The sequence below is a fragment of the Spermophilus citellus genome, assembly GCF_964194105.1.
Source record: "Spermophilus citellus genome assembly, chromosome: 18".
Lineage (NCBI taxonomy): Eukaryota > Metazoa > Chordata > Mammalia > Rodentia > Sciuridae > Spermophilus > Spermophilus citellus.
Window position 1 is genome coordinate 56,520,092 of NC_138200.1, and position 16,497 is coordinate 56,536,588.

Genomic DNA, 16,497 nt, shown 5'->3' on the forward strand with positions numbered 1-16,497 from the left:
CTGTCTTGTTCCGGATTTTAGAGGGAATGCCTTCAACTTTTGTCCATTCAGAATGATGCTAGCCTGAGGCTTAGCATAGATAGCTTTTACAATGTCAAGGTAAGTTCCTGTTATCCCTAATTTTTCTAATGTTTTGAACATAAAGGGATGCTGTACTTTGTTGAATGCTTTCTCTGCATCTATCGAGAAGATCATATGGTTCTTATCTTTAAGTCTATTGATGTGGTGAATAACATTTATTGATTTCCGTATATTGAACCATCCTTGCATCCCAGGGATGAATCCTACTTGATCATGGTGCACAATTTTTTTGATGTGTTTTTGTATTCGATTCGCCAGAATTTTATTGAGGATTTTTGCATCTAGGTTCATTAGAGATATTGGTCTGTAGTTTTCTTTCTTTGAGGTGTCTTTGTCTGGTTTCGGAATCAGGGTGATGTTGGCCTCGTAGAATGAATTTGGAAGAGCTCCCTCTTTTTCTATTTCCTGAAATAACTTGAAAAGTATTGGTTTTAATTCTTCTTTAAAGGTTTTGTAAAACTCTGCTGTATACCCATCCGGTCCTGGGCTTTTCTTGGTTGGTAGTCTTTTGATGGCTTCTTCAATTTCATCCATTGATATTGGTCTGTTCAAATTGTGTGTATCTTCCTGACTCAGTCTGGGTAAATCATATGACTTAAGAAATTTATCCATGTCTTCACTATCTTCTATTTTGTTGGAATATAGGTTTTCAAAATAATTTCTAATTGTCTTCTGTATTTCTGTAGCATCTGTTGTGACATTGCCTTTTTCATCCCGTATGTTAGTAATTTGAGTTCTCTCTCTTCTTCTCTTCATTAGCATGGCTAAAGGTCTGTCGATCTTATTTATTTTTTCGAAGAACCAACTTTTAGTTTTGTTAATTTTTTCAATAGTTTCTTTTGTTTCAATTTCATTGATTTCCGCTCTGATTTTAATTATTTCTAGCCTTCTGCTACATTTGCTGTTGTTTTGCTCTTCCTTTTCTAGGGCTTTGAGATGAAGTGTGAGCTCATTTATTTGTTGGTTTTTTCTTTTTTTGAGGAATGACCACCAGGCGATGAATTTTCCTCTTAAAACTGCTTTCATTGTGTCCCATAGATTCCGATATGTTGTGTCTGTATTTTCATTTATCTCTAAGAATTTTTTGATTTTCTCCTTTATGTCTTCTGTAACCCATTGATCATTCAGTAACATATTGTTCATTTTCCATGTGATGTAGGATTTTTCCTTCCTTCTTTTATCATTGATTTCCAGTTTCATTCCATTATGATCAGATAAAATGCATGGTATTATCTCCACCCCTTTATATTTACTGAGGGTTGCCCTATGGCATAATATATGGTCTATTTTTGAGAAGGATCCATGTGCTGCTGAGAAAAAAGTATATCCATTTGATGATGGTTGATATATTCTATATATGTCAGTTAAGTCTAGGTTATTGATTGTGATATTGAGTTCTATAGTTTCTTTATTCAATTTTTGTTTGGAGGATCTGTCCAATGGTGAAAGAGGTGTGTTGAAGTCACCCATAATTATTGTGTTGTGGTCTATTTGATTCTTGAACTTGAGGAGAATTTGTTTTATGAATGTCGCAGCACCATTGTTTGATGCATAAATATTGATAATTGTTATGTATTGTTGGTGAATGGTTCCTTTTAAGAGTATATAATGACCTTCTTTATCTCTTTTGATTAACTTCGTCTTGAAATCGATTTTTTTCGATATGAGGATGGCCACCCCTGCTTGCTTACGAGAACTGTGTGCGTGGTATATTTTTTCCCATCCCTTCACCTTCAGCCTGTGTATGTCTTTTCCAATCAGATGTGTCTCCTGGAGGCAGCATATTGTTGGATTTGTTTTTTTAATCCATGATACCAGCCTATGTCGCTTTATTGGAGAGTTTAGGCCATTAACATTCAGAGTTACTATTGATATATGGTTTGAACTTCCATCCATGTTTGATTGTTTATCCTTTTTTTTTTTTTTTAAATTTAGTTTGTTTCTCCATGATTATCTTTCCCCTCGCCCTCTGTCTTTACTGAGGCACTTCCCACTGATGGTTTTGGTTATTGTTTTTCATTTCTTCCTCGTGTAGTGTTTTGCTCAAAATGCTTTGCAATGCAGGTTTTCTGGCTGCAAATTCTTTTAACTTTTGTTTATCATGAAAGATCTTTATTTCGTTGTCATACCTGAAGCTTAATTTTGCTGGATACAGAATTCTTGGTTGGCATCCATTGTCTTTCAGTGTTTGAAATACATTGTTCCATGACCTTCTTGCTTTCAGTGTCTGTGATGAAAAGTCCGTTGTTAACTGTATTGGTTTACCCCTAAATGTAATCTGTCTCCTTTCTCTTGTAGCTTTTAATATTTTCTCTTTGTTCTGTATATTGGATATCTTCATAACAATGTGTCTTGGCGTTGGTCTACTGTGATTTTGTGTGCTCGGTGTCCTGTATGCATCTTCAATTTGTATATCTGTTTCCTTTTTTATTTCTGGAAAGTTTTCTGTAATTATTTCATTCAGCAGGTTTCTCATTCCCTTGGTGTGAATCTCTGTACCTTCTTCTATCCCGATGACTCGTAAGTTTGGTTTCTTCATGTTATCCCATAGCTCTTGGATGTTTTTCTCGTGATTTTTTACCAGCCTTTCTGAGTTGGCTAGACTCTTTTCAAGATGGTATATTTTGTCTTCGTTATCTGACGTTCTAGTTTCTACTTGCTCCACTCTGTTAGTGATACTCTCAATTGAGTTTTTAATTTGGTTTATCGTTTCCTTTATTTCTAGAATTATTGTTTGATTATTTTTTATAATTTCTATCTCCTGATAAAGATGCTTAACTTCTTCTTTTAGCTGTTTATGTAATTCATTCTCAATGTGTTCTTTCGCTGCTTGAATTTGCTGTCTTGTATCCTCTTTAAGGTTCCATTCCATCTGTCTAAGGTGTTCCTTGAGGTCTTTATGTGACCATTTTTCTGATGACTCTAGGTCCTCCTGAATATTTAGGCTGTCCTGCATTGTTTGTACTCCTTTTCTTCCTTGTTTCTTGAAGCTGCTCATGTTGCTTCTTGTTCTGTTTGACTGCTGAGTTACTGTTTATGCCTATAAATTTATTTGATGCTTGGGAGGAAAGGTATTAGAAGGGAAGGGAAGAAGTCACTAAGGAGAATGAGAGTAGGCAGGTAGAATTCAAGGAAGGGGGGATAAGAAAAATGAAAAGACAAAAGAAGAAAGAAATAGGAACTAAAAAAGAACAAAAATTAAAAAAAATAATAATAATTAAAAAAAATTAAAATTAAAGTTAGAAGAGAAAGAAGAAAAGAAAAAAAAAGATAGAAAAATGAAGATGAAAGAAAAACCCCAATCAAAAACATAAACAAAAACAAAGACAAAAACAAAAACCAAAAACAAAAAACAAAAAACAAACAAACAAAAAAAACTAATAAATGCCGTCTTAGAGTTTGATTAACTTCTCTTCCACTAGGTGGCGCTGTGCCCACCAGGTCAAGTCTTTCCCGTCAGTAAGCGGGAACCAATCAGTGTGCAGCAGCTCCTCCCAGACTGGGCGAGTCTCCAAACCTGAGTGCCTAGGGCCTCCTCTTGTGTCCAATCACTTCCACTTTTCCTCTAGCCAGGCTCCTCTCACCACAATACTGGCTACAGGCCAGGTCTGCTGCTCCCGGGAGCCCTGTTTTCATGAACGACTGGGCTCACTCCTCCAGATTGCCATTCCCTCAGACCCTAAGTTTGTAGAGCTTGGGGCTGAGAATCCTCTGCGAATTTTACTTGCCCTCCGGTAGCCACACCCCCGTAGCTGGTGCAAGAGACCTCAGCAGTCAGCCCTGGCGGGAGCGGCAGTCCCACACCACCTCTGACTCCCTCGGGCTGGCTGTAGCACTCACAGGAGAGCTGGGAGGGGCCCTTAAGATTTCCCCGATGCGTGGCGAGGGAAAGCCAGGTGTCCACACACCTGTAGCAGCAGGCTTCAATGAAGTTATCTCCTCCGCCGCAGCCCTGCGACACCAGCCCTCCGCCACAGTGGTGTCCCCCACAAACGGCGACAGTTCGCCTCCCCCTGCCGGGCAACCAACGCCACGGGGGTCCCCACTGTTTCTCCCAAGCCCCGCCTGGACCCTGGGGCCACTACCCACGAAGGCCCGGCAGGCATCCACCTCCGTAGGATGAGAAGGGCTGACCGGCCGCCTCAGCCGGATGGCTTAATGCTGAGTCGCAGCTGTCTGTCTCAGCTTTTCAGACGCAGCGGTGCGGGGCGCGGGGCACGGAGAGGCTTACTCACTTCCCGCCGCCATCTTCCTCTTCTCGCTATTTCGGGATGATGGCGGGGTGCTGGCTCGCTCTCTCCGGTGTGTCTTAGCCTCGGGCTCCCACGCCTCTCTCTGCCGCGGCCTCCACAGCCAGCGCTGCCCTGGTCGCTCTCTCCGCCCCCGGCGTTCCCGGCTTCTAGCCGCACCGCGGCCCGGTCCGTGTCTTTCTGGCTCGCGGCTCCAGCGGCGCCCGGGGCCGGGGAGGCGACGGCCCCTCTCCGGCAAGTACCGCAGTTTCCGGGCCCCAAGTCCCGGCGGCCACAAACCGACACTTCTAATAGACCTACCAGATCCCGGCAGGACCCCTCTTCATGGAATTTTGCTAGAAGTTCCTCAGTGTGTAGCCTGCCACTGTTCCAAAGGGTCTTTTTGATCCCGTTAATGTGGAGACATTAGAATCGCTGCTTCCTCGTCGGCGGCCATGTTCCCCCCTCCTGTATGTTATCTTTAAATGACAACCTTTTTTTTTTTTTAGTCACTGTTCTTGTCTTTTTTTATGGTTCTGGAACTCAAACCCAGGGTCTCACTCATGCTAGACAAGTGTTCTACCATTGAACTACATCCCCAGTCCAAGAAAACTTTTTATTTTTATTTGCTCTTTTTAGATATACACAACAGTTGAGTATATTTTGACATATTATACATGCATGGAGTATAACTTATTCTAAATAGGGTCCCATTCTTGTGGTTGTACACAATGTAGAGTTTCACTGGTGGTGTATTCATAGGAAAGTTATGTCCAATTCATTCTACTATCTATCCTACTCCCATCCCTTCCTTCCTTTTTGCCTAATCCACTGAATTTGTATTCTTCCTTCCCTCTGTGTGTTGGAATCCACATATCAGAGAGAGCAGTTAGCCTTTGGTGTTTTGGGATTGGCTTATTTTATTTAGCATGTTAGTCTCTAGATCCATCCATTTACCAGCAAAAGTCCTAAAATCATTCTTCTTTATGGCTGAGTAATAGTCCATTTTATATACACTCACACACAAACACATTTCTCTTTTTTAAAATATTTTTTCTCTTTAAATTTATTTTAATTTGTTATATATGACAGCAGAATGCATTTCAATTCATATTACACATATGGAGCACAATTTTTCATGACTCTGGTTGTACACAAAATAGAGTCACACCATTTGATATATCACATTTTTAATCCATTCATCATGTGTTGAAGGGCACCTAGGTTAGCTCCACAGCTAAAACTGGTTTCTTCCAAAATATGGAGAACACAGTACTGTCATTAATTTAGAGATATGAAGAAAACAGATGAGCAGTAGTAATTTAACACAGGGTTACATGAAACAAACAGAAAGCATTTAGATAGGGTGTGGTGGTATACATCTGTATTCTTAGTTACTTGGGAGGCTGAAGCAGAAAGTTTGAAGTTAGCCTGAGCAATTTAGACCTGTCTGAAAAAATAAAAAGGATTGGGATGTAGCTAGAAAAATTACTTGCCTAGCCCTTTGCCTATACCACAAAATAAAAACAACAAAACATTTATCCTACTCTGCCGGGTGTGGTGTTGCACACCTGTAATCCCAGCAGCTGGGGAAGCTGAGGCAGGAGGATTGTGAGTTCAAAGCCAGCCTCAGCAAAAGCAAGATGCTAAGCAACTCAGTGAGACCTTATCTCTAAATAAAATACAGAATAGGGTTGTGGATGTGGCTCAGTGGTTGATTGCCTCTGAGTTCAATCCCTGGTACAAAAAAAAAAAAATTAGTTTACAATCTTAGAATCTGTAGTAAGGAAGCTATCAATTTATTTTATACTGACTGCACAGAACAATTTTAGGATAAAGACATGGCAGACACACACTAACTACCCTCACTAATTTAAAAGCTAATTAGGGATGTGGATCATACAACATGAAGAAGATTTAAGAACACACAAATTTAAGAATATTGGCTTCCTTTTATCAAGAATACTCTATGCATAGTAAACACCATACTGGGAAATTCTTAAGTCATATCATGTTTTACCTATGAGATTGGCACAGATTAACCTGAATTATGATACTTTCAGTGTTGGCAAAAGTGCGAGTGCACTGGCAGTCTTGCATTCATCTTAAGGGAGTGCAATTTGGTATAGTCTTTCTGGAGCTCAGTTTAACAATATGTTTAAGAAATCTTTAAAATATATATCCTTTGATTCCATAAATTTTGTTTCTAGAAATGTATCCTATAGAAATAACTAGGTAAGGACCCAAAGGTGTTCATTACAGTGTCTATAATAGAAATGCAAACAGCCTATATATCCATTATTAGGGGATTATTATGGGATTGGTTAAATAAATAATGATGTTGTTAAAACCAGACAATTTTTTTTCTGAAGCGTGTCTTCATAATTTAGATATCTGTGAACACAGAATGCAATAATAATGTCCTTTCAGTAGACATACAGATGGTAATAGATGAGGTTAGGTTAGAGTTGGGTTACTGCAGAAACCTGGGAAAATAGTCACACCATATTATTTCTCCTGTCGTTGGCTTGCATAGTCGAATAAAAGGAACTTTGGTTTGGATAGATTCAATTAGAGTAAAATACCTGGAGAAAGTGGTATTTTGTTGTTGTTGTTTTGTGAGTTTGGGAGCTTGGAATGGCAGCATTCCTAACTGAGGGAGCATGATGGTTTCTATAGAAGGTGGAAAGAAACACAAAGGAAATGATGAATTTTGTGTGTTCTGTCAGTCTCAGATACTTGAATGCATCTGCAAACAGTCTGGAGTCTTTACCTTCTGCCTGTGCTGGGGAGGAGAGTCTTAGTGTGCTGCAGCTGCTTTACCTGACCAGCAACCTCCTCACAGATCAGTGCATACCTGTCCTTGTGGGGCATCCACACCTGCGAATCTTGCACCTCGCAAACAACCAGCTACAGACCTTTCCCGCAAGGTGAATGAATGTAAAATCTAATGCTTTGGGATCATAACAATAATTCTGCATTTGTCAGACTAAATCATAGGTTTCTAACTGTGACACTTCCTTTATAAGTTGACTGGCTTACTGATACTGTGATTTCACTAGTCCCAAAGGAAAAAATCTCATCTTAATAGTTTGTACCCAGTTATTAAATACCAGTACCAAGAGAAATTATGGTTAAAATGTGTTTAATTTTTAGTTCTAATCATTTAATAATTGTCTGAGAATGTTCAACCTGGGAAAGTACAACCTTATGAAATAAAGAAATTCTGAAGATAATTTTTTTCTTTTCTCTTTTTAGCACTGTATTACAAATATTGTTGTCTGTTTACTATATGCATATATATATATATATATATATATATATATATATATATATATGCCTACTGTATGCCGGATACTAGGTACTAGTTGGTTCTCAAGGAATCTAGAGCCATATTGAGGAAATACACAAGTATCTGGGCAGTTGCTATACAGTGTGACAAATGCAAGGTGTTAAAGATGGGCACAGGTTGCCAGCTCTGCTACACAGAGCTTGGGGTGGGTGAGGCCTGGAGGAAGAGATGAACAGAAGCTAGCCAGGCTACTCTGTAAGAAGACAAGAGAGATGGTTAAGGCTCTCAAAGTTTTAGACAGTGTTGGTAGAGAAATATCTTTCAAAATACACTTGATTAAAAAACAATTTTACACCAGAAAAATCCATCTATACCATGAAATTAGTAATTAAAAATTATGCTTTTATAAGTAAGAACATGGAGGAAATGTCATGATACAATTTGAATTAAATGTCATAAAATTATACAATGTTTAATATAATTTGCATGATTCTGATTTTGCAGATTTTCTTGGAATGTGATAAATTCAGAAAAAAGTGAGTTTAATTATTAAAATATTAAAGGTTCTTGAACATTCATGAAATGAGAATAGAGTTTAAGATAACAAACAGCCCAGCAGCTCCAGAGGCTAACCCAGTGGCTGGGAGGCCGAGGCAGGAGAATTGCAAGTTCAAAGCCAGCCTCAGCAAAAACAAGGCGCTAAGCAACTCAGTGAGATACTGTCTCTAAATAAAATACAAAATGGGGCTAGGGATGTGGTTTAGTCATCGAGTGCCCCTGAATTCAATCCCTGGGACCACCACCCCCCACCCAAAAAAAGAAAAAAGAAGACAAACAGTATGAACTCTGTTATTTTCTTGAAATAGTTCAAACAGTGACATTTAAATTGAATGTAGAATCTTAATTTTAGGATGTAGTAGATCTCTTAAAATCTTACCACATTAATTTAAGTAGCCTCATTGATAGACCACTGACAGAATATATTCATTTGTGAAACTGATGAATAATACCAGATTTTCTGTTCTGAAACTAATGACTCTCACCCAATTTGATGACACTGTTGTTGGAGGGATCAAAAGCAGGCTAATATAAAACTGAAAACATGTGAAAGAAAATGAAAATAAAAAGTAGTAAAGATGAGAAATAGGAAGAGATGACACAAAATTAGAGTGATCCAATTATAAAACTAAATGGAATTTAGGAGCCATGTATTTAAGAACATGCTAATTTTATATTGAGTGGCAATCCTCTATCAGGGCATTTCCTGAACAATATTAAAACTCAGGTACAATTCAAGTCTTCTTTCTTTTGGACAATTTTCAGAATCTATCACAGTTGTGGGTACTTGGAAAGAAGCTGATTAAGATATGAATACTGCAATTCTATTTACAAGTTAGAAAAATCAAGGTAGGAAGTAGCATAAGGGCAAAGCATGAAAATTGGACATGGGAATGTTTAAAATATATTAAGTTAAAAAAATAAGTAATAATTCAGGCATGGTGGTGCACACTTGTAATCCCAACTACTCAGCCTGCAGGATTATAAGTTTAAGACTAGTTTAGGCAATTTAGCAAGACTCTGATTCAAACTAAAAAAATAAAGAGGGCTGGGGTTGTAACTCAGTGGTAAACCACTCCTGAGATTAATCCCTAGTACTAATCACACACAAAAGTTATAAAACAATTCATCTTTAATATTACATCATTTTTAAAATTTGAAAAATACAGTTTTATGCTTTAAAGACAAGAATACTATCTACCAAAATGTCATCAGGGATTATCTCTGGTATCAGAATTAAGAGGGTTTTTTTTTTCTATTTTCCATTTTCTCATTTATTTTCGTGATTATGCATTATTGTACTAAAGAAAATTTTTTAGTTAAAAATATTTGTGGATTTTTTAGCAATAGAATATTTGTGAAAGATAGGACATGAAATTAATGTAAAACAAATACTCATTTGAGAAATTTGGTAGGAAATTCAACAAGATTATAATAATTACTCTTTCAGGTTGCTAGTTTATTGCTAATTATTTTCTGAACTTTTTCTCCATATTATAGCAGTTTATTTTTATAATTTTTTAAGCCAATAAATTAGAGCAGTTTGTATTCTGGATAAGGGTGTTGATTTTAGGAGCACTTGGAGTCCCAAGCATAGTGCTGTGTGTACAAACAAGAGCCTGATAAATATTTAGTGGAGATAAATTAGGTTTTGAATAGGTAACTAGAAATTTAAACCTGAAAGGAATCTTGGTGATGATTTCGTACAATTTCTTCATTTTATAGATGAGGCTGTTGAGGTCTGTTTGATATTACTATACTTGTTATCTACTAATATAGCTAATTAGTGGTGAAGCAAGGACTAGAATTAATCTCTCAACAATAGACCCATGCTTTTTCAGCTCCTTGCAAGTTAGATAACAGGAAGATGTGTGTGTTCAACAGCTTTCAGAAAATCAAGGGCACTGTCAGCCCTCGAAACACACTTGAGTGGGACATCAGGTACAAAGATAGCAGAGCCAGTTATGGTGGAGAGCCTATGCCTGACTGGTGTCCAGTTGTTTCCTATCACTAGTCCTCTGAGGTCCAGTCCTCTTAAGTACACCAAGCTGGCCTTCCATGCTCAGGGGCTGTAAAATAGCACTTACTTGGCAGCTGTTGTTGTTTTGGTGTAATGTGGTATTTTGATATTTCTTTTTCAGTAAACTAAATAAATTGGAGCAATTGGAGGAACTGAACTTAAGTGGCAACAAGCTTAAAACCATTCCTACAACCATAGCCAACTGCAGAAGGCTGCACACCCTTGTTGCACACTCTAACAACATCAGCATTTTCCCAGAAATATTGCAGTTGCCTCAGATCCAGGTAATTTGATGTGCTGGAAGAAGTCCCGGTAGGGGAAATAGCCAGCGTGTGAATGAGATGCCTTTTTTTGAAGCAGGGGGGAGGGGGTGTGCTGGGTTAGAACCTGCCTCACACTTGCCAGGCAACTGTGGGTCATGTCCCCAGTCCAGAGATGCTTCTCTTAGAAGGAAGAAGAAAGGAGTGTGAATGAGATTGTTCTTTTATAAGGAAGAAATAATATTCTAACATACTCAGATTGGAATTCAAGTATGCTTAATTCATTCCTGGGAAGAAACTAAGTTATCCTTAGAAGATATAGTAGGAGATTGAGTATTGGAAATAAAGAACTAAACTAGAATTTATTTTATTTTGATTTCTGTTTCTTCTCAGTTTGTAGACCTAAGTTGCAACGACTTGACAGAAATTCTAATTCCAGAGGCTCTGCCTGCTACGTTACAAGACCTTGACCTAACTGGAAACACAAATCTGGTTCTGGAACACAAGACACTGGACATGTTTAGGTGGGGAAAACAATCTGAAATTAAATCCACATGTGTCTAGAGGCCCACCAATCATCTGTGGATTTTCTTTAGGACTGTGGACTCTCAGTTAATTAAAGGAACAGAATGAATTAGATCAGAAAGACCCTAGGTTCTCTTCTTTGATTTTGATTCAGCTATAAATGGATGTTCTATTTCATAGTCTATTTATGTACAACTAAGCGCCATGTGGAATATTTTTACATGGAAGGCACAGATATTTTAGGTGGCACAGGTCACATTACAACATCTGAGAGACAATATATGTTAATTCATGCACCAAGGCTTTATTGTATTACAATACTTAAGATAAGTAGATGGTTGGCTGAAACTTACATGTTCCATTAATTGTAATGATATTTGTCTCTGTTTTTCCTCCTATCCCTTTCCTTTATTCTGCATCCAAGCCAGCGGGTTCATCATACTATTTTCTTTTAGCCTGTCTGGAAATACATCTCAGTCTTTCAAGAGATTGTTTTATAAAAACATGTTATTGTTTGGATAGTTTTTTAAAAATATAATAGACAATATGGTATAACCTTCTTTCCTTCTACAGCCATATCACAACCCTGAAAATTGATCAAAAACCATTGCCAACCACAGATTCTACCGTTACATCAACCTTCTGGAGCCATGGACTGGCTGAGATGGCAGGACAGAGAAATAAGTGAGTATGTCGGCCATAGAGGCTAAGAAAAAAAGCAGCTCCTGTCATCTGGGGACTGGGCTGATGCTCACAGCTGGGCCACAGTAGTTCTGTTGTGCATAAACAAATCACAGAATGTCACCATCAGATAAGATCCCTGAGACTCAGGTAAAGTAAACAAAATGAATGTGTAGTCCACAGAATACCCAGCAGCCCCCTCACAGCTCTTTCCTCATGCATTTTCCTTCTCTGTTGATAATATTTATTGAGGGACTCAACTCTGTAATTGCCCCGATTTCTGATAGCCTACAATGTGATATGATCCTCCATTTCTCAGACTCTCCCAAAAGTGACCCATCCAAAGCCCACATCCTATACTAGGTTCTTTCCAGCACCCTCTTTTTATACAGTTCAGGATTCCATGGTGTGCATTCTTCCTTCCTGCAAGGAATACTAAAACCAACTTCAACCATAGGTATGCTGTGATGGTCTTTGGAATTGACAGACAACATCGATGAAGCCAGTCTCTTAATCACTTCTACAGGAACATATGTCACCTTGCCAGCCTTTAACGGCCTTGCAAAGCTGTGTAAATTGCCCGTGAATGGGACTGAATTTCACCTTTCCTTAGGACATCAGGTCTTACAAATGCTGCTTACTTCTGGGGACATTTTTCATGTATAAATTTAAGATTTACCACATTCTTCTCTACCTTCAGTTAATAATTATTTATTTACTTTTGGTCCTGGGGTTTGAATTCAGTGGTGCATTTACTACTGAGATACTACCACAGCCCCCCCCCCTTTATTTTGAGACAGGGTCTTGATAAGTTGCTTAGGGCCTCGATAAGTTGCCTGGGCTGGCCTTGAACTTCCAATCCTCCTGCCCCAGCCTCCTGAGTTGGCTTGGATAATAGTCATGCATCACTGTGCCCCGCAAATAACCAGTTTTTAAAAGGATGCTCCCTGAGGAATAATTGTTTACCAGAAGCTTTCTTTGATGATTGTATTTCTTATCTTTCTATTCTAGGCTATGTGTGTCTTCCCTAGCTATGGATAACTTTGCAGAGGGCGTTGGAGCTGTATATGGCATGTTTGATGGGGACCGAAATGAGGAGCTCCCACGCCTGCTGCAATGTACAATGGCAGATGTGCTTTTGGAAGAGGTACAGCAGTCAACAAATGACACAGTTTTCATGACCAACACTTTTTTGGTATCTCACAGGTAAGCAGGTGGGTTGAATAATCCCTAACTCAGCTCTACCTTTGGAAAATAAATCTGAGTCAGAAGGTGAAGATCTAAATTATGGGTGCCAGATCAAGGAGAGACCTACTCCTTCCATGATTATACATCTCAGTATCAGCAGGGATTGTGGGAACATTGGCATGTCATAGAGCCTTTGGAGTCATGTGCCTTCTCTGTTGAACCCAAAGGCCGCTCTTTATGTATAGAAGATTGTGTTTTTATAGATGTATTTGTACATTTTAGGGAGAATGTTGGTAAGATTTTATGGTTCTCCAAAGAGTCAAAAGCCTACAAAAGGTTAACATGCACTGGTCAGATTCATTTGTTTAGAATACTTTGTACTGGAGATTTACCCAACTAAGGTTTTTCATTCAAGTCTAAACCACTGAACCAGATATGGTGGCACATTCCTGTAATCCCAGCGGTTTGGGAGGCTGAGGCAAGACAAGTTCAAAGCCAGTCTCAGATATTTAGCAAGGCCCTAAGTAACTTAGACTCTGTCTCAAAACAAAAAAAGGGCTGAGGATGTGACTCAGTGGTTTAGTACCCCTGGGTTCATTTCCCTGGTGTCCCCCACAAAAAAGTCTAAACCACTTAAGGGCAAAACCCCCAACTACTGAAAATCTTAGTAGGTAATGGAGTGTCTTGCACATCTGGTGGGCTGCATAAAAGGATATGAACAACTAAGAGGTTGTAAACTTGTATACTCAAGGCTGAAATGGAACAGTCTGGAGCTCGGGCCAGTTTTAACTGTCATTTACACAAAGCATCGTGTTGGAAAAGGAGTCCACTTTTCTATAGAACTGAGCTGGATACTTGACAAAATTAAGGGTTTTGGAACTCAATTAAGAAGTACCTTCGAAGAACCAGGCAAGGTACCATGCATTTTTCATCCTCTTTTTTTTTTTTTTTTTTAAATACTGGGGATTGAACCCAGGGATGCTTTACCAATGAATTACATCTCAGTCCTTTTTAATTTTTATTTTGAGACAGGGTCTCACTAAGTTGCTGAGAGTCTCATTAAGTTGCTGAGGCTGGCCTTGAACTTGGTATCCTCCTGTCTCAGCCTCCCAAGTTGCTGAGATTAGAGGCCTGTGCCCTGTGCCCAGCTTCATCCTATATCTTTAATTATCAAAACAAAGCAAACAAGTAGATATTTTATCAGAGAAATTTCTTAGAGAAATAACCTGATGAGAATATGTAGCCAATAAATAACAGAGCTGGAATTTGAAACTAGATTCTTCTGGTAGTGTCTGCTCTGTGTTAGTATTGTGTCCTAAGGGCAGGCAGTTCTCATTGTATTTTTCCAGGACTGGTATCCTGACCATCTTCAGAAACTTATTAGGCCAGCCCCTTGCCCAGTGAATCAGAAGCTCCAGGGCTAGGTCCAGCAATCTATGCTCTAACAGTCATCAGACTCTCCAGATGATTCTGATATGCCGAAGTTTGAAAACCCCTGATTTAGGAAGACTTTGATCAGACAGACAAGCAATAGAGAAAGATGCACCTGCACTGCCCATCCCCCACTCTCTCTGTAAAGTTCTTTTTTTCCCATCAGCTGAGAGTCAAAGGCAGTATCACCCATAGCAAGAGTCAGCCTTCAGGTGGATAGGGGTGAGGCTGCTTCACAATCCCATGGCAGAAGAATGAGGGAAGGATGGGTATGAAAGACTGCCACTTTTAAACTATCCACTGTATCCTCATTTTTCTTTCTTTTTAAACAGGAAATTAGGAATGGCTGGCCAGAAGCTGGGTTCCTCTGCTCTTCTGTGCTACATCCGCCCTGACACTGCTGATCCGACAAATAGTTTTAGCTTGACTGTGGCTAATGTTGGCACGTGCCAAGCAGTCCTGTGCCGAGGTGGGAAGCCAGTGCCCCTTTCGAAAGTTTTCAGCCTGGAACAGGACCTGGAGGAGGCACGAAGGGTGAAGGATCAAAAAGCCATCATTACAGAGGTGCATCTCGATTTCTGCCAGTCACTTTTGCTTCCCAATTCTAGTGAAAAGTGCTTTGAATGGAGGCAGTGAAGGTCTATTTTCTTCCTGTCATACCTTGTAAATTGTATTCAATGTAGATAAATGTTCATTTCAGATGGTTTCAGTAAGAGCGCTAGAAGAAAATCTGAGCAGTTAAGGGCTAGCAAAAAGAAGAAGCAAAATTAATTAGAAAAGTCCTAATTTGCAATTAGGACTTTTAAATGAATAGCTAACAAGTAAAATGTTGTGTCTCATTTAGTTCCCAGCTCATCTACTTTGCTATTCCAAACAAGACAAAAGACTTCTATTTATTTTTTTTATTTTTATTTTTTGGTACCAGGGATTGAACCCAGGGGCACTTAACCATCAAGCTACATCCCCAGTCCCCCACTTTTAAAATATTTTTTTATTTTAAGACTGGGTCTCTTTGAGTTGCTTAGGGTCTCACTAAATTGCCGAGGCCTGACCTCGAACTTGTGATTCTCCTGCCTAGCTTTCTAATTCTCTGGGATTACAGGTGTGCACCCCCATGTCTGGCTCTATTTAATCTTTTTTTTTTTTTAATGGATTGTTGTGCTTTTGGTGTTAGATCTAAAACCTCATTGGCAAACTCAAGATACTCATATTTTCTTCTGTGTTATCTTCTAGGTATTTTATAAAAGTTTTGGTTTTTACACTTAGGTCTTAGTCTGTTGTGAATTAATTTTTGTGAAAAGTGTAAGGTCTGTGTCTAGATCTTTTTTTTTTTTTTTTTTTGGCATGTGATGTCCAGCTGTGCTGGCACCATTTTTTAAAAAGATTATTCTTTCTCCACTGTATTGCCTTTGCTCCTTTTTCAAAGATCAGTTGGCTATTATTTGTGTGGACTCTACCACTGAGCTACATCTTTCCTACCCCACTTTGTTTTAGACAGGGTCACTAAGCTGCCAAAGCTCGCCTTTAACCTTAGCTCCTCCTGTTTCAGCCTCCCAAGTATCTGGGGTTTCAGGTGTGCACCACTGCATTTTTATGTTATTTTAACCATGAATAATTTTTATCTATTATTTGCCAAGTACTATTCCTTCAGAGTTTTGTTTAATATTACAATAACCCCCATTTTATTTTCATTTTCCAGATGATGAAAATAGTTTAGTTTGTGGCAAATTCTGATAAATAAAAGCCAGAGAGTGTCTGCAAGTGTCAAATTAATTTATTGATGATTTCAGAGTTTTTGTTTTTTGGGGGGGGGTTTGGAGAAAAATCAATAAAATCAATTTCCACATATGAAATTCCCAACCTGCACCCAGGGATTTCCTTTTCATCTAAGTTTAGAATGATAGGGGATCCTATTTAATCTGCTGTTCATTCTTGGTGCAGCCCTACAGAGTAGGTAAATTATGCTACATATTTCATACTTTCCCTTTAGGCCAAATAACCATAGAGATCATTTAGGACTTTAGCTACTTAGAGTTTTATCCATTGGAAGTCTTTTCAGTTACCAGCTGCCTTTAAATGAGAAATTATTTTTAGTGATATATCTGAGTTTTGATCTAAGAGTACTAGGGATGGGAGAATTAAAGACAATTTTGCTCATTATATGTCTAACATGTTCCTCGCAGCATATCCTTCATGTCAGAACAAATATCTTTTAAGAAGGTGGTTCCTGAG

The 16,497-nt window shown here is 38.7% G+C and overlaps 1 protein-coding gene across 4 annotated transcripts in view; it reads left to right on the top strand.

Moving 5' to 3' along the window:
• The window catches only part of PHLPP2 (PH domain and leucine rich repeat protein phosphatase 2), a 78,171-nt gene that overhangs the window by 56,513 nt on the left and 5,161 nt on the right, over positions 1-16,497 (top strand). For all 4 annotated transcript variants that reach the window (XM_081274195.1, XM_081274196.1, XM_081274198.1 and 1 more), the window contains 6 exons: positions 7,040-7,240; positions 10,302-10,464; positions 10,834-10,964; positions 11,539-11,649; positions 12,658-12,852; positions 14,598-14,829. In XM_081274195.1, the coding sequence (XP_081130321.1) occupies positions 7,040-7,240; positions 10,302-10,464; positions 10,834-10,964; positions 11,539-11,649; positions 12,658-12,852; positions 14,598-14,829 (1,033 nt within the window). The remainder of the gene's footprint in view (positions 1-7,039; positions 7,241-10,301; positions 10,465-10,833; positions 10,965-11,538; positions 11,650-12,657; positions 12,853-14,597; positions 14,830-16,497) is intronic.